General features: G+C 41.0%; 1 protein-coding gene across 3 annotated transcripts in view; it reads left to right on the top strand.

The window, feature by feature from the left end:
• DCUN1D4 (defective in cullin neddylation 1 domain containing 4) overlaps positions 1 to 25,698 on the top strand; it is a 68,891-nt gene that overhangs the window by 29,290 nt on the left and 13,903 nt on the right. For all 3 annotated transcript variants that reach the window (XM_024746733.1, XM_024746731.1, XM_024746732.1), the window contains 4 exons: positions 1,289 to 1,380; positions 9,249 to 9,319; positions 14,754 to 14,845; positions 21,344 to 21,452. In XM_024746733.1, the coding sequence (XP_024602501.1) occupies positions 1,289 to 1,380; positions 9,249 to 9,319; positions 14,754 to 14,845; positions 21,344 to 21,452 (364 nt within the window). The remainder of the gene's footprint in view (positions 1 to 1,288; positions 1,381 to 9,248; positions 9,320 to 14,753; positions 14,846 to 21,343; positions 21,453 to 25,698) is intronic.

Below are 25,698 nucleotides of genomic sequence, written 5' to 3'. Positions count from 1 at the left end.
AGGTTCATCCATGTAATAGCATGTATTGGTATCTTTTTTTTTTTTTGTAATGTTACTCCATTGTCCTTTTTTAGGTGGAGTATTTTTAAGTGATTCAATCATTACAGTGTCATATAGAGGTCTCCAGGATATTGACTAGTTACAGACTGAGCTGAGATAGGATGTCCAGGCCCAGGGTTGGAGCAAATCTGTTTGAACCCCTGGACAGTATCCACCTTTGTTTCCAGGTGGGGTGGCTACTTTTTATAGAAGAAATACAAAACTGGTGGTTTGCGGTTTCAGTATCTCAATACTTTATATGTTTTGGGGGTTTTCTGGGTATTGAAACCCAGAATCTGTGATCAGCGGTATATACAGATATTCTGGTGAAAGTCTTGATCATGAATAAATGCTCTTTTAAAAAGAATTATACATGATTTTATATTATATGCTATGTAAATAAAAACTGTATTCATAAATGTTTATATAACTATTTAGACGATTTATATATAAATACTCATAATTTTTCTATCAGAATCACTATTTTAAAAGTACTGCTGCTTCTCCTCTCCCCAAGTAGGGCCTATCTTGGTTCTCAGCCCCATGTCATCATGAAATAAGGAATCCCTGCCAAGGGTCACAGTGTTGGCAGGAGAGGCTGCTGTGCTTGCTGACTCAGTTCTCCAGCTTATGTGTCTGTTTCCACAATGCTAGGGCATGATAGGAGAAGGGCAGAAGCCAAGGATTCTCTGTACTTCGTTTTCCTGAGGTTTTTTTCCTGGAGGCTTGGACATAATTTGATGTTTCTTTTTATTTGCTTGACAAGTTCCTTGGAGGTGTCTAATACTGCCAGGTTCTTCCTTAGACCATGTGTCGCCCAGCCTGACTTGTATGGCACGGGCGTCAGGAGAACTTGATGCAGAGACATGAGTGAGTCCTAGGGTCACCAGTTGAAGAAACACCGTCCACATTTCTTGTATCACTAGTGTTCTGTAGTTAGTTTTGGCTGGAGAGGTAGAAAGGAGTATATTAAATACTTGTTCTCTTCAGTTTTTACTGATTATTTGTTCATCAGAGAAGAACCTGTATTAAGTGCTTACCATTTAATTTTATACTGGGTGTGACTGTGTTTAAAACTATAGTTATAAAAGCTGAAGCTTCCAAATGCAAGAAGTGAAATATTTTAAATATACATGAAATACTGACTGAATAGATGTTTGGTTGGGTAAAAGAATAAAAACTACTTGCTACTTGAAAAAACTCAGTATCTTTACTTTAAATAACTTAAAACCCCTTTCTTGATTTCTAGCATGTATAGAAAATATGATACAACTAGAATAAAGACTGAAGAAGAAGCCTTTTCAAGTAAGAGGTGCTTAGAATGGTTCTATGAATATGCAGGTAGGTAATCATTTATAGACTGAGCCTCATAAAAATAAGGAGTGCCTTAGAGGAGATTAAAGAATTAAAAAGGAGTACTTTTCGAATTTGTGTGTGTGTGTGTGTGTGTGTGTGTGTCCGTGTCCGTCCGTCTCCCTGTTTTCGGGAGGGAACACCGTTGAAACAAATCACCAAATGTCCTATTTATAGCCAGCAGCTAAGCCAAAGAATTCAGAACACTAGAAGGGAACTGAAAAGATGAAATGTACTTGGGAGAAATACTTTGGATTGCTAGGAAACCTCTTGAGAATGCTGGTAATGGGTGACTATTTGGTTTATGCATCCAAGTTAAAATAAGCTTTGCTGCTTTGAACCTTTATGTAGCGCAATGGAATTTCTTATATTGTGTCTCTAGTTTGAAAGATCATTTGGCAGACAGTGTTTGTTTTGTCATTTAAAATGTCTTAAATCCAATCCCATTTTTGCAACTTATTATAATTGGTTGGATAATGTAATATTGAAATAAAGGGTTTGTTTGTTTTTGTGGCTGTGTATGTGTAAAAAAGGGGGAAAGAAAAATTTTCAGACAAGTTTGAACTGAAGGCTCTTTTACCTTTCCTCTTCCCCACCATGTTTCTGGCCCTATCATAACTTACCAACTTGACATTTCCAGTGACCTTCAAACTAATTTTCTTGACATCAGTCTCTACTCCCAGTCAGGTTCTATGTGTTTCCTGTTGTATTATTTGAAAAAAATAAATAAATAAACGGAACAGATCATACATGTCATTCCCTAACAATCCGCTGCACCCTTGCCCCCCACTTAAAAATTCCTGCTACCTACAGGATAAAAGACAACTAACTCAGTGCCATCCCTTTGCCTGGAGTGTTTTTCTCCACTTTTCCATATGACAAGCTGCTATGCATCTCTTAGCTTACTTAGCTTAATAGCCTTCTTTGTACTTTTAAAGGAAGGACATCATTCATAACTGTTTTTTTTTTTTTTGCGGCACGCGGGCCTCTCACTGTTGTGGCCTCTCCTGCCGCGGAGCAACAGGCTCCGGACACGCAGGCTCAGCGGCCATGGCTCACGGGCGCAGCTGCTCCGCGGCATGTGGGATCCTCCCGGACCCTCCCGGGCACGAACCCGCGTCCCCTGCATCGGCAGGCGGACTCCCAACCACTGCGCCACCAGGGAAGCCCCATAGCTGGTTTTGATACCCTTTTATTGGGTATCAAAATAAGGATTCCTCCTGGGGCCAGTGTTTTCCTCCTACCCCTACCTTACCCTTTTTCTGATAAAAATCTTGCCCCTTTGGCCACAGAGATTGTTCCAGGGGCTGCCAGGTAACCCAGGTCAGGACAATCAGATAAAATTTCCTAGGGTTTTGAGACTGAAGCTGGGAGAAGAGCATCTTTCTCTTCTGGTGGTAGACTTTAAAGGATGCGATCCTGATTCCTGTAGTTCTTTGGATTTTTGTGAGCTACCCCAATATCCTAGTGAATTCTCTTTCATTATTTGAACTAGTTTGAGCTGGATTTTGTTTGCAGGGCACAGACACATGGTACAGACACTTCTATAGTATTAGAATTTATCTGTTTTTAGGTCTTGAGAACATGAATCTCTTGAAGACGTTTTGTGAAAGTGGTTAGCACGTTTCCAGGTGTTCAGTACTTGGGTCTGAATGATGGAACGTTTTCTCATGTTCGTATCACTTTGATTATGAAGATCTCTTGCTTTCTCATTGGTTCACATTTATTGTTATGAAATATATTATGAAAAGGAAAGTTTAAACAGAAAAAGTATACTTAATCTCACCACCATAGCACAGCTATTTTGATATTTTTTGTGTCTTCCTTTATAAGCAAATATGAATTTTTCCATAGTAAAAGCCACACTTCTGTTTTCTTTTAAAAGGAAACAAGGTACAGTTTTCCTACTTGTTTGCTTTTCTCTGGCTCAGAAAGGTGACATTTGGGATAAAGATTAAGCCACATTCTTTAGGTTCCTTGAGGCCCCTGCCAGGTGGTTCCTTGGGATTTCATCACTGCGAGAAGTTTATGTGGGTGTGGCTAGCCCTATTTTTATTAATGCCCCCCCTTTTTATTTTTTGCTTTTTTTGTATTTTATCAGGGAAAATAGCTTGAAATTGAGAACAACTGGCACCTGCTTTCTTTTTTTTTAAATTAATTTATTTTTGACTGCATTGGGTCTTCGTTGCTGGGCGTGGGCTTTTCTCTAGCTGCGGTGAGCGGTGGGGTGGGGGGCTACTCTTCTTTGTGGTGCGCAGGCTTCTCATTGTGGTGGCTTCTCTTTGTTGTGGAGCACTGGCTCTAGGTGTGCAGGCTTCAGTAGCTGTGGCACGCGGGCTGTAGAGCGCAGGCTCAGTAGTTCTGATGCATGGGCTTAGTTGCTTCGCGACATGTGGGATCTTCCCGGACCAGGACTCGAACCTGTGTCTCCTGCATTGACAGGCGGATTCTTAACCACTGCGCCACCAGGGAAGTCCTCATTTTTTAATATCCCAACTACATGAATAAAAACTGAAGATAAGTATTATTCAAGAAAAATGCATGGCGAGAAGTCCCTGGAAGGTTGTGCTCTGGGCAAGTCTGTGGGAGCAGACAGTGAGGCCGTGGGTCCCCTGTGCTAGAGCGAGGGCCTGTCCCCCCTCACTGTGCTCCTGTTCCCTCGGAGAGAGCCATCTGCTTTTGGTTGACTCCCTGCACTGAACCCGGAGTGCAGTGGAGGGTGGTAGGGGCCTTGGTGCTGCAGTTGTGCTACACATATGGACCTTAGTTCTTCCCAGAGTCCTCAGTTCCACGCTTGCCCTGTCCTCTGCACTCCTTTAGCCTGAGCCCAGCTCCTCCCAGATCCTGCCTGGCTGGTTAGTCCCAGCCCTCTTTGCACATCCTGTGCTGCAGCCTCTCACCTTTTTAAATCCCTGTCAACTCAGTTTCTGATTCTCAGAGATTTAATAAATGAAATGCTCTCCACTGGGGCTCTTGTCCTGTTCTCTGTGGTTATAGGCTTACTCCCTTTTGTACTTTGGTACTTGAGTCCTCTGTGACTTTAGAAAGGATTGCTGGGGGTAAGATTGGGGGAGTGTCTTATTTAGACCTCCGCCTGAAACTGGAATCCCATTTCTTTTCATTAAAATAACCAGTTTTACATAAATGATCTATCTAATAACTTCCACTTTCTGAGATATATCTAAGAGTAAGAGATGAGACCAGATACACAAGTGCCAGCATTTCAGAGTCACACTGAAGCTCACACACGTAGGTCATAAAGCTCTACAAATCCTGACTGTAGGCCCTTCATCTCTACTTTCGATTAGATTCTATAGCAGAATTGTTTCTTGGTTTACCAAAGTGAGATTTGGGACCAGGAGTAGGTGCTAAGTGACAAAGGAGACAAAAGTTTTGCTGACAAGGTTTCTTGGCAAAGGAGACAGCATGGCCCCGTTTGCCCCAGAGATGCAGCATGGTGTGATTATGGAAACTCTGCCATGAGCATCTTGGGCTCTCATGAAAGGGTTTAGTTAGTGTAAAGTATATTTAGTTAGGGGCCCCTGCTTAAAATGGCAGTGAAAGTGGGAGGACCACTTTTTTCTAGATTATTGTCAGTATATCCGCCTTGTAAATGTATCTCTAGTATCTTTCACCAGGGCATTCTATAGCTTTTAAACCATCTCCCTCAAACCCACTTTTAATCCACTTGGTGTTAACCAGTGGCCTATTTATTAGATTAAGATTGTTCAGTTCTACAGGTAAAATGATACATCTAGTGTAAATATACCCATAATCCCAATGAGCAATGTGATTACAAATAGATCTAAATGTGTACAAGGGAATGATAATGAGAAAAAAGGAAAAGTTGTTGTAGATATCAGGATTCTGGGTAGCCTTTAAGTAATGTTGACTGATAAGCTATATTTAGTATTTTTAGGATAAAATATTAAAGTAACATGAGTCATGCCGTTGCAGATCATATTGTTAAAACCTTGCTCTTTTCAAATACACAGGTGCATGTGTATATAAGTAACCTGACAATGCCATTGCATAAAATGTGGAAAAAAGAAAAAAGCATGGCTAACTTAATGTTTACCACTGCCCAGTGTACCTCAGCCAACCTTTGAGGGCCTGCTACGTGCCAGGCTCTGGTGTGGCAAACAGACAAACAAATGAGAAGCAGCGTCATTGTAATGAGCACTGACAGGGAGAGGAGGCCAGATTGGAGGGGGTGTGAGTGGGACAGCCAGCTGGGAGACCCCAGGGCCCTGTGCACAGGCAGGGGAAGGGCAGGTGACTTGCCAGGCTCAAGAATAGGTTGCAGTAAAAGAGCTTTTTTAATTCACGAAGAATAGAAGCCAAAGACAAAAATTTTTTTAAGATTATAAGTACCTTTTTTTTTTCTCAGATCTGTGCAACCAACTGCCAATGAGTCCCATCAGTAGATAGCAAAGAGTCATCTGTTCCTACAACCAAACCTCTTAGCAAAATAGTAATAGATGGATACTTCCATATGAGAATAATTACTCTTTAATGTCACAGCCTAAATACTTTACAGTAGTGGAATGAGGAAAAGAACGGTGAAACATGGTATACACACACACACAGTCACCTACAGGGGGGTAATGTAAAGTAAGTATGTCAGCTAGGTGCTCTCACAGGAAGATTATCAGACATAGTTGGTGAAGAAAGCAAGGTGTAGAATTTATAGGTACAGTATGAACCCAAGTGTATAGATAAACAAATTCAGGGGTACATTTCACCGTATATTTGCACATACATAAAAACACAGCAAAAAGGTCTGGGAGGATACATGCCTGACTCGTAAGGAAAGGAAGAAGGCAGGCTTTCTCTTTTTGCTCTATTTTCTTGGGCTTCTTTATTTGAACATTTCATCCGGTGAATGTCTTCGTATATCGTTTGTGTGTAATATACACGTGAGTGCCCACATGCGGGACTGTGCGCACTCAAACCCAAGTGATAAAATGCTAACTGTATTTTCATTTGAGTCAGGAATGAGATAAAGATGCCCACTCTCACTCTTCTGATTTGCCATTGTTTTGGGAGTTATTAACTAATGCTGTTAGGTAAGAGGAAGAAAGAAGGGGCATGAATACAGCAAAGGAGGAGGCAAAAATGATCATTCGTTGAAGGTGAAATGATTGAATTGTTGTGTACCTGGAAAGCCAAAGAGAATTGCCTGAAAAACTAAATAAATATGTATATATATTCTGCAGGTAGAATTTATAAAATGGCTTATTTGGGGAAGGGTTCTTAAATTCTTTTATTTATTTATGGGCTCTGTAGTTTGCGGCACGTGGGCTGTCTGGTTGAGGCGCGTGGGCTTGGTAGTTGTGGCGCGCTGGCTTAGTTGCTCCGCGGCATGTGGGATTTCAGTTCCCTGACCGGGGATCGAACCCGTGTCCCCTGCGTTGGAAAGCGGATTCTTTACCACCGGACCACCAGGGAAGTCCCAGAAATTCTTTAATAAGTGGTCGTCTCTGGGGAGTAGAGAGAAGTTAGGAGGAAACTTTTGCTTTTTTGACATTTTTATTTTCAGTTTTACTTTTAAATGAAATTTTATATCATGTCCATGTATTAATGTTGCCCAAAAAACTAAGTAAACTTTGATTTCCCCTCCATAATCAAGATAAAAAATTTAAGAATTCATAGAAAAACATGTAAAATAAAAGGAGAAAAAAGAAAGTCCCATAAAAGGTAACAGATTTGAATATGTGAAATAAAACTCTTGGTAACAAAGTAGCACATTTCTGATTAAAAGGAAAACAACACATGCAGAAAAAGTATTTGCTCTGGCTAGATTATGTGGAAGAGCCTGAGTTTGGACTTCAGGGGGAGCCAAGGATTAGAAGCAGAAAAGTGACACAAGACTGTCCAAGGTGATTTTAATGGTCATCCTTAGTTGAGAACAACCACCTTACACTTTTATTGTGATCTAGTTATTACTGTATTGAAATTACTCTTATGCTTCGTCTCCCTTCCTCGAGGGCAAGGACCATGGACTACTCCTCTTTAGCTACTTCTACAGTGCATCGCTCCAGGGTGTGCCCAGTAGATAATATTTGAATGAAACTGAGACATTTTCAGAAGGTGGATCCTGCTGGTCTTGGCAGCTTGCTAGATCTGAAGGCTATGGAAGATTGTAGAGTGATTCTTGTGTGGTCCAGTGGCTAAGACTCTGTGCTCCCAGTGCAGGGGGGCCCAGGTTCGATCCCTGGTCAGGGAACTAGATCCCACATGCCGCAACTAAAGATCCCACATGCCGCAACTAAAGATCCCGCATGCCGCAAGTAAAAGATCCCGTGTGCCACAACTCAGACCCAACGCAGCCAAATAAATAATTTTTTTTTAAAAGAATAAATAGTTCTTACACTTGAGGAATTTAGAAGGAAAGGTAGATGAGTTGGGACTTAATGCAAATGTGAGAAAAGCATTCCTAGCATTGCACGGGGTCACACAAGACTGCCTGACCCAGCCTGTGCTGCTGGGGGTGGGGAGATTGGGAGGACTGCCTGTATGGTTCCTGTCTTAAAGATTGAAGAAGCTGGCATGGGAAGATGGGGGGAGGGGAGAGGGAGATGGGCTGAGGCCACAAAGAGTTAGTACTGCGTTGGGTATGTGTCAGGATGTGTGTGCATAGCAAACAATGGGTAGGTGTTTCTGGATCTTAATTTTTGTTCATTCAGCAATATCTGTTTGATTCTTTTATTTCCAAGAAACTTGATATGAAGGTGGAAAGCTATGAGGCTGAAGAGGAAGGGACGCAGTAGATCATAGAGAACCTTATTTGATATTCCAGAGACTTTGGACTTTATCCGTAGGTAGTAGGGAACTTAAAATCGAAGGAGTTTGTGTTTGAGGTGTGGACCCTCCAGGTGGCTTTGTAAGGGATGGGTCCGAGGGGGATGAGGCTCTGGAATTAGGGAGATCCTGAGGGGACTGCTGTGGTCATCTAAGTGAGAGAATGACATCTGAACAGGTCAGTGCAGTTAAGAAATATTTGGAAAGTAAAATTGGCAGCGCACTTGGTAACTGATTGGCTCTGGAGAATGTAGGAGAAGGGGGGACTCCAGGATGATGCATCAGTTTCTATTTGTGGTGGTGCCCCCGTTGAGATGCTACAGGAGGATAATCTCAGCTACCACAGAGAAGCCACATAAAATAAAGATTGCCTGTGTCTACTGGATGTGGCGATTAGGAGTTTATTGGTGACCTTGGCAAGAAGAGTTGCAGGGGAGGGAGATGAGCAAAAACCAGATTGCAGTGGTTGAAGAATGAATGGGGGCTACAGTAGAGCTGGGACATGTGGACAGTTCTTTCAGGAAGAAACAGAGATAACGTGGAATGTGAAGGAAGGGGTTGCCTTGTCTAGAACAAAAAGACTGCTTGCTTTTTTTTTCTGTGTAAAAGAAACAATTATGTTATCTCCCAATTAATTTTAAAAAGAATATTAGGTGGTTCTTTGCTGTGTTTCCAAAAATTACTGTATGTGTTGAAATTATTACCAAAATAAGAATAGAGATTTAAGCTACTTTAAAGAACAGGAATTGAATGCCTGTAGCCTTATCTTTAGACATAAATTATGTGTCCATCTATCCACAGGTTGAAGGACTTGGCCGTAAACTGACTTAAATGTGCAGAACAGAATCCTTTAAAGATAGAACTGAAATTCTAGAACATTTTCCAATATATTCTTGGTGATTTCTTCCTTCAGAAAGGATTTATGGTCTTTAAGTGTTATTTGATCTAAGTTTACTTTAATAATAAGTATTTTAACAGTATACTACTACTATAGTAGTAATAGTGTATGTACATGGTTAGATTTAATTTCTATAAATTGCATTTCATCACAGGTACTGATGATGTTGTAGGTCCCGAAGGCATGGAGAAATTTTGTGAAGACATTGGTGTCGAACCAGAAAATGTAAGTCTAACTTAACTAATTTGGGTAGATCAGTTGATCTGATTTTGTCTCTTGGCAAATAAAGCAACAGTGAAGAAGTAAGGGTGCATTAGTTTTTATAAGGCAATCTAAGAAATAAGTTCCAATTCTAAATTGGTTTGTAAGCAAAAGTTTTTTTGCAATTGGTATGGTGTAACTACAGTCAGTCATTTTATTCTCTCATTTAATTTCTTGTCTCTAAAAGGTATAGTAATAAAGTAATCAAACTAGATGTTTAAAAAGTGGTGTGGGAATGTGTGCCTACCATGACGGATAACTGGGGACTGGGGGACTGAGGGCTTTGTGTATCTTTGTCCCCCTCCGTAGTTGTTCCAGCCTAATGTAGAATTTGTCCAGGACTTTGAATAATTAATTATTCATAAGCGTTTTGAATAGGTTATAATTAAAAAGGTTTTTTCACAGCTCCTTCACTTCCAGTTGAATTTAGCTCAGAAAGTGATTGCTTTTTATTGTAAAGCCCCTAAGTATTTCCTTTAAAACATTTAATTAGAAGTTTTTTTTTTTTTTTTTGCGGTACGCGGGCCTCTCACTGTTGTGGCCTCTCCTGCTGCGGAGCACAGGCTCCGGACGTGCAGGCTCAGCGGCCATGGCTCACGGGCCCAGCAGCTCCGCGGCATGTGGGAAGAGGGCACGAACCCGTGTCCCCTGCATCAGCAAGCAGACTCTCAACCAGTGCGCCACCAGGGAAGCCCTAATTAGAAGTTTTTATGTGCTTCATTATTTTTGCATAATTCTTATGTTATTTTTGAACATTTTTTCCTATTCTCACGTTTGTCTTACTGCAAAATGAAACATACAAATGCTCTGACTCATTAACTATGCAGCTTAATATTACATCAGCCTCCAATTTAACAAATACCTCTTATATCCTAAATGAATTTATGCTCTGGAAGAGCTCTCAAGGGATCATCCCTTTCATTCAGACTGTTGGTGAGATATCTGGTACCCATGCGTATCATGCTCTTTGAGACTTCACACTTTTTTCTTTAAAAAAATTTTGTTGGGCTTCCCTGGTGACGCAGTGGTTAAGAATCCGCCTGCCAATGCAGGGGACGTGGGTTTGACCCCTGGCCCGGGAAGATCCCACATGCCATGGAGCAACTAAGCCCACACGCCACAACTACTGAGCCTGCACTTTAGAGCCCGCGAGCCACAACTACGGAGCCCGCAAGCCACAACTACTGAAGCCCGTGTGCCTAGAGCCCGTGCTCCGCAGCAAGAGGAGCCTGCGCACCGCAACAAAGAGTAGCCCCCGCTCACCACAACTAGAGAAAGCCCGTGTGCAGCAAGGAAGACCCAACGCAGCCAAAAATAAAAACAAACTAATTAAAAAAAATTTTTTTTTTTTCTCCCCACTCCCCCACCCCCAGTAACACTGTAAATTTTCTAAAGAGCCTTTGGACTGTCTTTAACTTACTACATGTATTTTTATTTTAATGTAAGCTAGTTCAGGTGTCTTGATAAATTATTGAGTTTGGTACAGAGGTTTGGGGACAGCTGGGTCAGTAGTATTTTGCCGGATCTAGTCCATAGCCTGGTCATAGACAGACAAAAACATTTCACGGACTTTAAAAAGGAAGTTTTCTGACAGGGGCTGGGCCAAGGTTGGCAGTGTTTTCTGGACAGTAGTATAAAAGCGGTGAGAGTGAGCTGGGCCTGAGAGGAGATCCAGAGGTTCCACCCAGGGGACAGTAATCAGCATGTGATCAGAGGGGTGGGTAGCAGGGCCCAATGGTGGGGAGGCTGGGAGGCATCGGGCCACCAGTGTGAGAGGGATCAGGTGGGCATCTACTCTCAGGGCCAGAAAGGCCTGTCGGGTGGGAGGAGTGCTGACACCGATTCTAACCGAGAAAACAGGGAGGCCCAGCTCTTTAAAGTTCCTCAGCCCCAAATACCAGTACTCAGTAAAAAATAGCTACTGTTATTATCTTTTTTTGGCAATTATGAGTCTTTAGTTTTCTATTTCTGTAGCAGTAGAAATAGTCTTGAAATGTTGAATCACACAGAAGATTGAACGACTGAATTCAGACTATTATTCCAAAGTATTGATTCCTGTACTTCAAGCCTAAGATGCCACTAATAGAATTTTTATTATTTTATTCATCATTAAAAAGGAAAAATGTTGTTAAGTAAATTCTGATAAGCCATCAATTGTGGATACTTCCCAATTTCAGAAATTGTTTGAACAACCAGCACAAAAATAGTTTTTTAGAGGCTTGTCTGCATTGATGAGTGAGCACTTTAAAGTATTTAAAACCCTCACCTTGCCTGATATTTATAGCTTATGGAATTTAAGCAGGCTTGTAAAACTCAGTTCAGCTTCCATTTACTAAGGTAACAGAAAAATCCTTTAAGTAGCTAGCTTCCTTATTCGCTGTGCTAGGGAAAGGTCTGTTTGTGTAAAGAAGTACCCATTGTGAATATCTGCTGTGGCTGTTTGGCCACATTACATGCATACTTGTATGTGTGTTCCTTTACCATAACCGTTTTTTGTTTTTGTGTGGAATATTTGTGTGGAATTTTTAATCCTTCTAATAGAGGATTGAGTATAGATAATGTTTGAGAACATACAAAGTTTGAATTAGAAAATATGTAAATAGATACATAGGAGTCAGAATTCCAAGAAAAGCTGAGGGATGAGGAGAAAATCCACTAATGTGTGAATAGTTTGAAGAACATGTAACGCCTTCTTTTTGGAAAATCCTTCCTAGTAGGCCCCTGGTCTCTTAAGTCACCATTTTCTGACCAATTTAACAATCATGTTTTATGGTGATGTGCATAATATGTAGAAAAATTGGTTCACTTATCAGTTCTAGTTATCTACCTAGTAATCTAGATTTTTAAAATCTAAAAAACCTAGTGACTTAAAAAAAAATGGGTAAGTACTGATTGAATTGATATTTGATTGATAGATCCTAGAGATTTACTGGGTTCTCACTGATACTAATCTCCAAAGTAGAAAACCATGAAGTCAGCACCAAGAGAAAGCTTTGCATTAATCTTCGAGTTATAAATTAAACAAAGCTGGAGATTTTTAGTCTACAAACGAGCTCATTGGCAGTTGAAAGGACAGACCTTCTGAACCTCCTGAATGCTGTTGTTCTGGAGTCCTTCATGTGCCCTTTGGCTCTCAGGGCCTAATTAAATCATCTAAAGTGATGTCTGAGTGGCTGCTTGCCTCATTATGGTGGGGAGTGTTATGCTTTTATTTTGCTTTTTGTTGTTGTTTGGGATTTTAAAAACTTTGGTTCTATTACAAACAGTAATATAAGGCAGGTGTGAAATTGTATTTTTTGATTCATTTTCAGGGATAACAGCCTAAAAATATGTTGATGCTCTTTTTTTTTTAATTTTTATTTTATATTGGAGTATAGTTGATTTACAACATTGTATTAGTTTCAGGTGTACAGCAGAGTGATTCAGTTGTACACATACATGTATCTATTCTTTTTCAGATTCTTTTCCCATGTAGGTTATTACAGAATATTGAGTAGAGTTCCCTGTGCTATACAGTAGGTCCTTGTTGATGATCTATTTTATATATAGTAGTGTGTATATGTTAATCCCAAACTCCTAATTTATCCCTCCCTGCCCCCGCCTTTCCCCTTTGGTAGCCGTAAGTCTGCTCTCCGTGTCTGTGAATCTGTTTCTGCTTCATAGATAGGTTCATTGGTGTCATACTTTAGATTCCATATGTAAGTGATATCACATAGTATTCGTCTTTCTCTGTCCGACTTACTTCACTTAGTATGATGATCTCCAGGTCCATCCATGTTGCTGCAAATGGTATTATTTCATTCTTTTTTATGACTGAGTAGTATTCCATTATCTATATGTACCACATCTTCTTTCTCCATTCATCTGTCGATGGACATTTAGGTTGCTTCCATGTCTTGGCTTGCCTCAATTTTTTATGTTATGTCACCCGGATTCCTTTCACCATCACCACCCTCTGACCCATTTGGGCACGTGAATTATAGTTTAATGGTTTGGGGCAGTTCTTCTGTTAGATGAAATGAAGCATTTAGGTCCTGGGTAAAGAAATCAGATTAACTGCCAAATGCAGAGTATGCTAGTCCCTGGCCAACTGTATGCAGAAACATTTATTTCCTTCCCATTGCTTTCTTTTTTTATTACAACAAATGGACGTATAGCCATTCAGCAGTGTATGTGTGAGCTCCTCTTTTGTACTCGGGTTCCCTTTTGTGTGAATGACTGTCCAGAGATAGCCAGCCTTGCAGAGTGGCAAGGCTTCCTAGGACGGTCCTAGGAAGGCCCTGTCCCTCTTCTTTACCTCTCTAGGAGTGGCATACTTTCTTTTTTAGTTACCCCTCACCTTGTCTTGGGTCTTTGAGGTAGACAGGATGGGAGAGCTTCCTCCTCATCCCCCAATCCAGGTGGCCTCAGCTCTGTCCCTGTGTAAGAGCCCTGGAGAGTTTGCAGTTGGAGGCATCTTGGAAATGTAATTTTGTCTTTTATACCTTTAGATATTTATTAAACTCACCATCACTGCCTCGGTGCCATCTTTTCTCTAAAGCAGCTGAGTGAAAAAGTGACGAGCGGTGCCAAAAACCCGAGTTGTCACAGTTCCTCGTGTCTGCCCAGTTTCAGAAGGTGCACTGAAAGCAAGGATGGCGCCCCACTGAGAAGTGATTGAGTGATTGTCCGCTCATCCTGCGCTCATTGCAGGCACAGTGCTATCGAAGTGGAGTGTTGGACTACTTTAAAATCATTTCCGCAGTGTATGTAGTTGAACTCACAAACATCGAATCCACTGTCCGTGTCCCACCACCTACTGTTAGGGTTTTTAACACTCTGTTCTGCACCTCACTCTTTTCATTTTCACTTAATAAATCTTGGAAACTGTTCCGTATTTGTACCGATGGCTCCACTTCATTTGTCTCAGTGGTGACATAGTATTCTTTCGTACGGAATGTGTTTAGCAAAGAAGTATTTAAGTAGTCCCTTATTAGTAGATGTTTGGTTGTTTTCAGTCTTTTGCTACTACAAATAGTACTGTAGTCAGTCTTGTTGACTATACAGCTTTGTGTATATGTGCAGGTGTATCTATGAGATAACTTTCCATAGGTGGAACTGCTGGTTTCAGTTTTGATACATACTGCAGAACTGCCCTTGGGAGAGGTTAATGGCTTTACACTTCCACCATCAGGCATAAAAAGTCATGTTTCTCCAAACCCTTGTCAGCAGACTGAATTATCAAACTTTTAGATGTTTGCCAAACTAGAACTCATTTTTGAAGTTACCTTGCTCATATTTCCGTGACTAAACTACTGTGAACCGAAGCATTTGGCTGATGCTAATGTATTTAATTACTGAGGTCTGTCCTCCTTAATTGATTCGTCTTTCTGCTTTGTTTTGTTTTTGTTTTGAACAGGTAGTTATGCTTGTCCTAGCTTGGAAATTGGATGCACAAAACATGGGTTATTTTACTCTACAGGAATGGTTAAAAGGAATGACGTCTCTACAGTAAGTCCTGAGGCTACCCTGGGGCAAGGGTGGGGGGTGGGTGTCCTTGCCCTCCCCTGGCTGCCTGCCTCCCCCCTGGGGTCTCGTCGAGCCTGGCTTGGGTGACTGGAGGACCGCCAAGGGATCTGGGCAGGCTTCACCTGTGCATAGGTGTGAAGACCAAGCCCCATATTCCTATGATGAGGAGGGCTATAACGGATGAATTCTAGAAATTAAAGTTTTTATATAATGTATGTCGTTTATTTTAGTATTCTTCTAGAGCAGCTCAATAGAAATAGGCCATCCTTTTCTCATATATGTGAGCCACGTATATAATTTAAAATTTTCTAATACCCACATTTAAAAAAGTAAAAAGAAACAGGTAAAATTTATTTTAATATATTGTACTTAATCCAGAATATCCAAAATATTATCATTCCAACATGTAACCAATATTTTTAAAAGCTGTTTTACCTTCTTTTTCATATTGAATCTTGAAAATCTGGTGTATATTTTACATTTATGGTACATCTCAATCTTCATTAGCTGCATTTCAGGTGCCCAGTAGCCTCATGTGTCTAGTGGCTACTGTATTGGACAGCGCAGGTTTAAAATCAAAGTATTATCATCTGGTTTATAATTCGTGAGAAAAGTTGAGTGAAGTATAACTTGTAAGTAAAGATATTCAATACCTTTTATTTGATATATTCTGTTATTAGCTTTGGGCAAAGTTAGAACTTCATTACTCTAGTGATTAAAAAAATAATAATAATAAAGATTCTGTTTATGTTACCTGGGCCAGAATTGAGGGGAAAAAAATCACTGGTTTTATGTGTTCACTTCGTGCTTACATGCATGTGTGTCTGTGCGTGTGTGTTTACATGTGTGTGCTTGCTAAGAGTTTCACTCAAGAAAACAAATTGTCATTCTCTGTTACTCATTGAAAGATACGCTTGAGGTGGATGATGAAACATTTCAAATGATATTTGAAGAGGAAGTGCTAATTCTTAATATAGTAACTGATCTAAAGTACTTGAATGGCTTCTCTTTTTCTTTTTCCTTTAACTAGGAATGATAGGCTGAAGTTTTTACTGGATTAAAATTGGAATTGAAATGGTTTTCTGGTTTTATTGAAATAATTTTGTAATTTGTCAACTTCCAATGTCATTGTCCCTTTGTCATTGGTAACAGTGCTTCATTTTCGTCGTGCTTTAGTAGTTTTATGAGGACTGTTCACTGTTCTTTCATTTGCGCCTCACGGCTACCTAGGCAGGTCAGGCTTTATTTACCCTGCACATTTTACAGATGGGGAAACTGAGGCTTAGAAGGGGTATGTGATTTGTGAAAGAAAGTGGTAGGATGGGAGGAAAGCCTAAGACTTCTGATTCTTCAGTCACAGTCTTCCTCTGACAACTATTGTCTGATGACAAGTGCGTTTTAGGTAAAAGCCAAATCACCCTTTTACAGGTACGCTTTCCTCTCAGCCTGCTCTAGAATTTTAGGGTTAAGTCTCTGGAATCTCCTAAAATTGTGTATGTCGTGTAGGGAAACACCTCCTTACAATTTTCAACCTACTAACTCCTGCATTGTTTTCCGTGCTGCCTCCCTTTGTTGCTTTCCGGATAGAGCACGTGATGACTGCTCCTTTTTAAGTATCCTTGTAATGATGAATGCACTGCCAAATCAAGATTTTATTCATGGCTTTAGAGAAGGCACCATCAGCATTTCTTCAGGCACAGTTTCATGTGTCTTAAGAGGGTGTAGTATCCATTTTTGGACAGTTCTAGATTCGTTTTTACATTTGCCTTTACAAAAGAATATTACCCATGCCAGGCCTTGCCCATGTTTTGAGGATTGCGTCATCTGGGAATTGAAATACACAGTTTCCTGGAAGAGGCCTACGCGTATGTTCATGGGCTGGGGGGCGCTCCACAAGCTCTTTGTGGGGAACTCTGCTCGCCACTTTGTGTGACACGGGTAGTGGCAGGTGGATTCCCATAGAATGCTGCCACTTGGCCCTCGCAATTTACAGTATAGTAACAAACCTGATCCACTGTAAAGGAATTGAGGAATCTGCTTTCTTTTGTGAGATGAAATTCTGAGATTAGTTTCCTCATCAGTGAGGTGAAGATGATTACTCACAATAACCTTTAAGGTTCTTTATAGTTCAAAAATAGTACAATTTCAAGTTTTAAGAACTTCCTCCCCCTTTCCCTCCTGCCTCCCTAGATTCGTCATTTGTTCAGCAAATATTTGAGTGGCAGTGGTGTGCCAAGCACAGAATTCTAGGTCCTGGGGAAACAAAAGCCATGAACAAGACAAAGTCCATTTGGGGCAGGAGCTTGGAAGCAGTGTTCAGGCAAAATATCCAAAAGTAATAAGGTCACTTCTCTTTATGCTACTTGTATTTATAAGGTATTTGCACCCAATAAATAAGAAAACTCAGAGGCTAATCCTTTATATGCTCTAAAGATGGAAAGTAGTCCATCTTTTGAATGATCTGTTTTGTCTTCTATTTGGTTTTTTTCTCATTTTTGGCTTTATTAAACCTGTCCAGTGAAGTTTTACGGACTCAAGCTGGAATTAAAGTGTATATAACAAAACCTCTTCTAAAAAAATTGTAACTGTACAGTGAGCACATGCTAGCAATAGGAAACCCATGGGTTTTGGAACCAGAGAGTTTTGAATCGGTTCTGCCACTTCCTGGGTGTCCCTGGTAATGTCCCTAAAACCAGGAACGTTGAAGTGATGAAATGTGGCTTTCCCCAGGGCACCCAGAAACCAGTCTTCTGGATGCCATCTGGAGTTGTGTGCTTGGCCTCTCCAGGGCCATGTTTTGTGACTCTTGGAAGCAGTGACAGCAGCTGGTAGGGAACATCTATCCCCAAGTTCCCGCAGTCGTTCTCAGAGAAGGCACAGCTCTTGATTGATTGATTTATGTATTTATTTATTGGCCACACGGCTTGTGGGATCTTGGTTCTCCGGCCAGGGGTTGAGCCCGTGCACTTGTCAGTGAGAGCGCCGAGTCCTAACCACTGGACTGCCAGGGAATTCCCAACTCTTGTTTTAATTGACTGTTTTTTTTATTGCCTTGTTCCAATATGTGGTTTAAGGTTACCTCTGATGAATTAAGCTTATAGAGTGTTTAAGCTAAACAAAACAAAAACCCCAAAAAAGTGTGTTAGAGTTGTAGCTAACTGCAGAGAACTCATGATGGGCTGGAAAAATACCTTTGGGCTGACCAAGTGAAGGGGCAAAGGCTGTCCCAGGGTAATGGGAGAGAGCTACCTTTGATTTTATAACCTTTGAGGATTATTATCCTGATTCCTGTTGCTTTGGACTGTGTTACAGCAGCAAAGTTCAAATACGCAATGATTTCATTCCACAGTATATGCATACTTTCTCATGGGAAAAGATGCCCCCTAGCGGTGTGGCACTGTCACTGTATGGCTGCCACAGTTTTCTTATACGTGGTGCACAGAAGATCAGGGGGATGTGTTGAATGATGTGGCTGCTTTCTGAAAAGTCTCAGGCCAAGCCTGTTTCTCCACAGGCCCTCTGTTTGAACTGAGCCCCTCTGCAGATGGCCTTGTTGAGTGGCCACTAGATGGCAACCTGCGGTTCAGACAGGGTGACTCAACGGCCTGTCTCCCTGATGGGGGTTAGTCCACAGTCTCCGCAGGACAGGACCCCTTTTAAAGCAGATCAAACCCTTTATTGACAGTATCGTCTCTAACCCATCCTTAATAGATACATGAAGTGAAAATTTTACTTTGGGCATTGTATGCTTGACACTCCAGATGAGCTCTCTGAGCGTCTTGCAGACATAGGGACGTCTTTGCCAGTGTGGCTGGACTTGCTTCCAGGCACGCCGCAGAACGTCATATTCACCTTGTAGCGACTTTATTTTCTTTTAGCTATGCAGTGGTCATCTAAATGAGTGGTTCCTGCTCTAGAATCTGTTGAAACAAACAACTGCTCTTATTCCTTTCATTGGGCAGGACTAACTAAACTAAAGCACTGGCCCAAATCTGGCCAGTTTTCTGCGGTTTTCATCCTTAACCGTCTTTCCAAATGAAGAGGGAAACCTTGGCCTTAGATGTTTTGGGGTTAGCTGGTTTCCCTCCTCTTTGATCCTCCCCCATGTTGTTACTAATAAAATATTATTCGTTATTTATATACCTGGTAAGAAAATCGAGCCATACAGTAGAGTGCCCAGTGCAAGGTAAGCCCTGTTCCCACTCCTGCCTCGCAGGCTCTGCTTACTGCTTTCTTGTGCATCCTTTTAGCCTCCAGCAACCTTCATTTGGGTTCTGGCAGTAAATCTCTATAACTAGGCTATCAATCAGTGTCTCTTTTTTCCCTTCCCTAACCTTTCTCCACAGAGATCCAGAGTGGGCTTTTCAAGATGGAAGCCTGATCACGGTCTCTCCCATGATAGGAGGTGGCTTCCATTGTTTCTAGGATTCAGAAAAAACCTCCCAAAACAAACAAACAAAAAAACCCACTGTGGACCACAAAAACCCTTTGTGGTCTGGCCCTACCTCCCTTTCAGCTTCATCTTGGACCACTTCCCCTCTTACTCTACCCAGTCTAGTCACAGTGGTTTTCTTTTAGTCTTTGGACTTAGCATGCTCCCTTCTGCCACTGGGCCTTTGCACATACCGTTCCTTTAATGTGGAAAGCCCTCCCCTCCAAAAACATCTAGTTTCCACCTGTCTTTCAGCTCTCAGCTTACATGTCAGTCCCTTAAAGAAGGGTTTTCTGACTTCTAAAATAGTCTAATTTTAATCTTTTCTAGTTTTCAAAAACATCAGGAAGAAATAAAGCACATTCTAAATTGTTGTAGACTCATAGAAATGAAATATTTACTGTAGCTTTTGACTTTTAGATATTTTATCATCTCAGTAGATCCTGGGGAGTTTTTTGTAGATAGCTACAAAAAAAAAAAAAAGCTTTCACAAATTTATTGCTAAAAATACATTGGTATGCTCTATTATGAACCATATTTTAGTTTATAAAGTATGTAAAATATTTACATTGATAATACTTGTAATATGTATTGTCTATACTTAGTAGGAGGTAAAAGTTCTACAGAGAAACGCAAGGGTACACATGCAGCATTGAAAAGCTTTAATATTGTCAGTGAAAATGATGACTCTTTGTTCTCATTTTTAAGGGCTAGATGTTATGAACAGAAAATTAGTTTGTAAAAATAACCAATCAGTCTACTTAAGAAAACTAAACAGTGTGTCTCTTACCTGTGCAAATAGATGGTTATCACTAGGGGCTCCCTGGAGAAATAGCTGATTTCAAGTTTAGGGTAGAGAGAGTACAAGGTGAACTAGAATATCTTGTGCCAGAAAGTGAGGCCGTACGTGCTCAGAGACTGACGGGGACATGTCAGAAGGACACTGAAGCCAGCTTGAAGGGGCCAGTGCCCAAACACGGACAATTTATGCATCAAACAGAATGAAGACAGTAGCAGATTATAACACTGAGTAAAAGGCAAACATCCTTAAGTCCAGAAAGTAAGAAAGATGGTGAGTAGAACTCTTTATAGAACAATTCCAGCCTGTAAGTGTAAAAGCATGATAGAATTAGAAAAATCACCATTTTGTACCTTCAGATGTAAAACTGATTCAGGCAGGGCTCATCAACGGATGCTAAAATGTTTCACCTGGTGAAATGTTGTTGAGGAACAGGATGGTCAGTCTCAAGGTATCATCCCCCAGATTACACACCATTTCAGAAGGGCGAAGAGTACCGTTTAAGTGGAGAATCTGGTGGATGCTACCTTCACCAAATGAATCAACTTAATATCACCAGTAATGGGACAGACTGACGTTATGAGCCTCCTCACGGGGTATACTGAGAAGGACATCACGTGGAGAGTTCTTATCATGAGTACTTAATCTAAATATAATCATAGGGAATTTATCTGACAGACTGAGATTCTGCAAAACAACTAGTCCGGTCTTTTAAAAAATGACATTGTCAAGAAAGACAGAAAAAAGGCAGGACACCTTCTAGATGCTAAGGAGATAGATACCTGAAAGCAGTGCACGAGCCTTGATTGGATCCCGGATGAAAAGGAACAGCTGGGGGAAAATTGGGAAATTTGCGCATGGGTCATATATTAGCTCGGAAAGTTAACATTTCTAGGATATTAAGAGTGATGATGGCATTGAAGTGTTTAGGAGTAAAGTGGCATTATGTTGGCAACTTACTTTCAAATGGTACAGAAAAAAGTGCATGTATGTGAGAGAGTGAGCACAAATGTGACAGTGCTCATGGTGAGCCCAGGGGATGGGTGTATGGGTGTGTATTTACTAGGCCTTCAATTTTTCTGTACATTTGAAATTTCTTAAAATAAAAAGTGTAGGAAGAAAATAGCTCATCGTGGACATGTTCCAACTCCAGGGTTTATATTGTCTTTTGGTATTGTGTTTTATATTACTGCCCCACGTTAAAAAAAAAAAACTCGGGTTATAATTTGCCTTTATTCTGTTTTTCTAGATGTGATACAACAGAAAAACTCAGAAATACTTTGGATTACTTAAGATCATTATTAAATGATTCTACAAACTTTAAACTTATTTACAGATATGCGTTTGACTTTGCACGGGTGAGTTCTCTGGAGCCTATCCAGATGTTTCCCTCTCTCTCCCTCCCCTTTTGAGGTTTGTTTTACGTACTACAGCAAGGAAGTTGAATAAGCTACTCCCAGGATGCTAGTTAGAATTTATCTCTATGTGTACCCTTTCTACACTAACTGATTCTGGGCAAGAATGTAGTATGTCAACAAAAAGCTCTAGTGACAGACTATTAATAGCTCTTGAGATTGGCTTAGAAGTAACTTGTAAATGGACATGTAATAGACACTGTTCTAAATGTCTCTTAGGTAAGCTTGACAAATCTTTTCCTTCTCACGAAACAGCAAAGCTTCACCCATTGAGTTTACTGGAATAAGTTAGTCAGATCAAAGCCAGTTTCATTTTGGGTGCTATATCGTGTCTGAAAATCGTTTGAATTTCAAACGTAAGCTAATTTCAGTGGACGTTATTCAAACATAGTTTCTAGTCATCATTTTGAAAAATGATCATCTTGTTTGTCACGCAGTGAGCCAGTCCAAGTAGGTGAATAGGTGGTTCTACTGGAGTGACATAAAGCTGTATTTTTCAGCCTGGTCACTGTAAGGTAGCAAATTCTGAGGTGTAAGTTGGCGTTGTGTTCATTCACTGTCCACGGCCCATATGTACGATTACACTTTATTGCAGAATGGTGGTTTCTGTTATGTTTGTGTGTTTGGTGGGTTCAGGTGACTAGGCTTTCTTGATTGATGATTTCTTTTTAATCTTTTTTTTTTTTTTAAGCAGAGAACTCAGTGACAATTCTTTTTTCTCACCTCCGTGTTGATCTTTTCACTTTTTCGTCGCTTTGGCTCTGTTAGCTCAGCCAAAGGTTTCTTTGCTGAGGAGCATCTGTAATAACACATTATTGCATCTGTGCATCCGGTGCATCTGTAACAACACATTAGTAGTTCACTGTGATGTCCTCACTTGTGAATTTTTGCAGCCTTCAAGTAAAATCAGGACATGCATGTAAATGTATAGATGTTAGAAAAGTACCATGGTGAAATTCAGTTACAGTGTTTTACTAAACAGCGTTTGTGTAGCTGTATCTAGAATTTGTTTGCCAGATGCTTTTTAGAATAGGTGCATAGTTTTTAGGATTAAATGTTTTGTTTCATGAGATTTTTTTTCTTCCAAAGTCAGCAGTGTCCTATTGTATGGGCAAAAGTTTGTTTAGAAGCATCACGCCTTTTCACGAAAATATTTTCTAACTTCCTTGTTTGAGGGTCAAATTTTCCCACGTATCCACTGCGTTAGAACCGGGTTCCATTTTCCTCCTCCCTGGCTTTCCATCCCCTCCTCTGCTGGTCACCGAGGCCCCTTCTGTTGCCTCTTTCTTGGTGCTTCCACCACAGCCTTGGGGTTGAGGCCGTGCTCCTCGCCTGTACTGCTGCCGTGGCCTTGCGTCCACATTCTCTCCCTTCTCACCCACACTCACCCCGGTAGGGTGTCCTCCATCTTCCTTCATCCTGGGACCACTCGGGCACCTTCCGCTCACCAAGCCACTACACCCGTCGCCTCCGTGTGAACGTAGTGCTTCACCCACCGTGTGGGTGGTACGGTTGCGCCCCCCGCAGCTGAGGGGCAGACGGGCTGGTTTTGTCCTCCTTCACAGGGGAGCAGGGAACTTGGAGCAGGGCTGCCTCGTTGCTCAGCAGGAGGTTCAGGACTCAGACTCAGGTTCTGGCTCCAGGTCGCGTCTGCGGCTCCGTCCAGGCCCTCGTAGTCCAGTCCCAGGCTTCCTCTCCCACAAGACGCCTGTGTTGTGCTGACGTCGAACGAGCAGTTCGCTGAACCTGCCGCCTGCCCCCGCCTCTCTGCTCCCTGCCTTTTGTGCCGCCGAGGCTCTGCTTGGAGCCACGTCTCTCCCCGCGACTGCTCTCTGCAGCGTCGGGCTTCTGGGCCCAAGCCACGTGCCTCCGCTGTCACACAGAATCATCCTGCCCCGAGAGAACATGTGCCCTCACTTACATGGCCCTCGTATCCCTCTAGCTTGGCCTTGGAGTTTGGGTACAGGCCCACATTTTTTCTGACAGGTTAAGGGAGTGCGTGTTTTCTTTCGTCATATCCCTGGGAGCAGCCCACAGAGATCTTTGCCGTTTAAAGAGAGTATCAGTAAATATCAGCAAATTAAGCTCCTTTATGTAATGATGAATAACAACCACCCGTATTTAATCATTACCAAATAGATTTCAGTTTAGCTAAAATATGCTCTAAGATGAGTTTGTTACTGAATCCTTTGTTTTGCTTGGTTTAGCTGTATCCCACAAGTGTCGAGGTGTTGTGTATTCATTTGCATTCAGTTCAGAATATTTTCCAGTTTCCCTTGTGGTTGTTTTGGACTCATTGGTTATTTAGAAGTGTGTTGCTTGTGTTATTTGCCAACTATTAGGACTTTCCAAGTAATCTTTCTGTCGTTAATTCTGCTGTGGTCAGAGAACATACTCTGGACAGTTTCAGTCCACTTAAAATGCAGGGAGGCTTGATCTGTGGTCCAGAATATGGTCTGCTGTGATGAATGTTTTATGTGTACCTGAAAAGAATGAATATTTTGCTGCTGTTTGGTGAAATGTTTTATAAATATCAGTTAGGTCAAGTTGGTTGATAGTGTTGTTGAGGTCTTCTGTGTCCTTATTGATTTCTGCCTACTGTTCTATCATTTACTGAGGGAGGAATGTTGGACTCTCCGACTATAATTACTTCTGCCATTTGTATCATTTCTTGTTTCATGTATTTTGAAGCTCAGGCATTAGGTTTAGATAGACTTAGTATTATTATGTCCTCTTGAAGAATTGACCCTCTAGCATTATGAAATGTTTTTTATCTTGATAAAGATAATATTCCTTGTTAATATTCCTTGTTCTGAAGTCTACTTTGACACAAATATAGCCATTTCTGCTTTTTTTTTTATTAAAGTCTGTATGATATATCTTCTTCCATCCTCTTTAAAAACCTATTTGTGCCTTTATATTCAAAGTGGGTTTCTTATATATAGCATATGCATAGTTGGGTCTGACAGTATATGTCTTGAGATGCTTAAACCATTTACATTTAATGTATTTATTGATATGGTTAAATTTACATCTCCTAAACTGCTATTCATTTCTCTTTTTGTCCCTTTTTTTTTTTCGTGGTACGCGGGCTTCTCACTGTTGAGGAGCTTCTTCCCGGACCGAGGCACGAACCCGGGTCCCCTGCATCGGCAGGCGGACTCTCAACCACTGCGCCACCAGGGAAGCCCTGTCCCATTTGTTTTTGCTCCTTTTTTCCTCTTTTCATGACTTCTTTTGGATTGAGGGGTTTTTTTTAGATTCCATTTTAATCACTCTTTTCCACTCTTGTCTTATTAGCTGTGTCTCTGTTTCATTTTTTTTTGTGATTGCTCTAGGCGTTACAGTGTACATCTTTAAATTTTCCCAGTCCATCTTCCGATAATATCATACCACTTCACGTATAATGCAGGAGCCTTTACAATAGTGCACTTTCATCTTGCCCTTCCGTACTTTTTGCTGCTGTCATACATTTTACTTATACATGTATTATACATCTCACAATCTATTGTTTTAGTCTGTTCAGGCTGCTGTAACAAAATACGAGAGCCTCAGTAGCTTATAAATAATGGAAATTTATTTCTCATAATTCAGGAGGCTGGAAAGTCCACAATCACAGTGCCAGCAGGATAGGTGTCTTTCTGCCGTAAGCTCACATGGTGGAAGGGAGGAGGGGGCTCTCTGCAGCTGAGGACCCCACCTCCTATTACCATCATCTTGGCGATCAGGGTTTCAACATATGAATTAGCGGGGGGGCAGACACATTCAGATCATAGTATATATTAATATCATTTTTGCTTTAAATAGGCAAAAATATCTTTTATATTTACCCACATATACACCACTTGTGTGGTCTTTCTTCCTTTTGTGTGGATCCAGATTTCTATCTGGTATCATTTACCTTCTGCCTAAAAAAATTCCTGCAGCATTTCTCATAGTACAGATTTTCTGGTGATGAATCTCTAAGCTTTTATTTTGCCTTCAATTTAGAAGCTACTTCTCTGGATAAAAGATTCTAGATGGACCATTTATTCTTGTAGTACTTTAGTGATAGTTCTCCATTGTCTTCTGTCTTGTGGAGTTTCTGATGATAAGTCTGGTGTCATTCATTATTCCTTTGAGCATACTGTCTTGTTTTGTTTTCTGACTGCTTTTATTCTCTTTTCACTGCTTTTCAGCAAGTTGACTG

This window comes from Neophocaena asiaeorientalis, unplaced genomic scaffold (genome assembly GCF_003031525.2).
Source record: "Neophocaena asiaeorientalis asiaeorientalis breed wild unplaced genomic scaffold, Neophocaena_asiaeorientalis_V1.1 scaffold19, whole genome shotgun sequence".
NCBI lineage: Eukaryota > Metazoa > Chordata > Mammalia > Artiodactyla > Phocoenidae > Neophocaena > Neophocaena asiaeorientalis.
The sequence above is the reverse complement of the archived record's forward strand: the minus strand, read 5'-3'. Positions and strand labels throughout refer to the sequence as shown.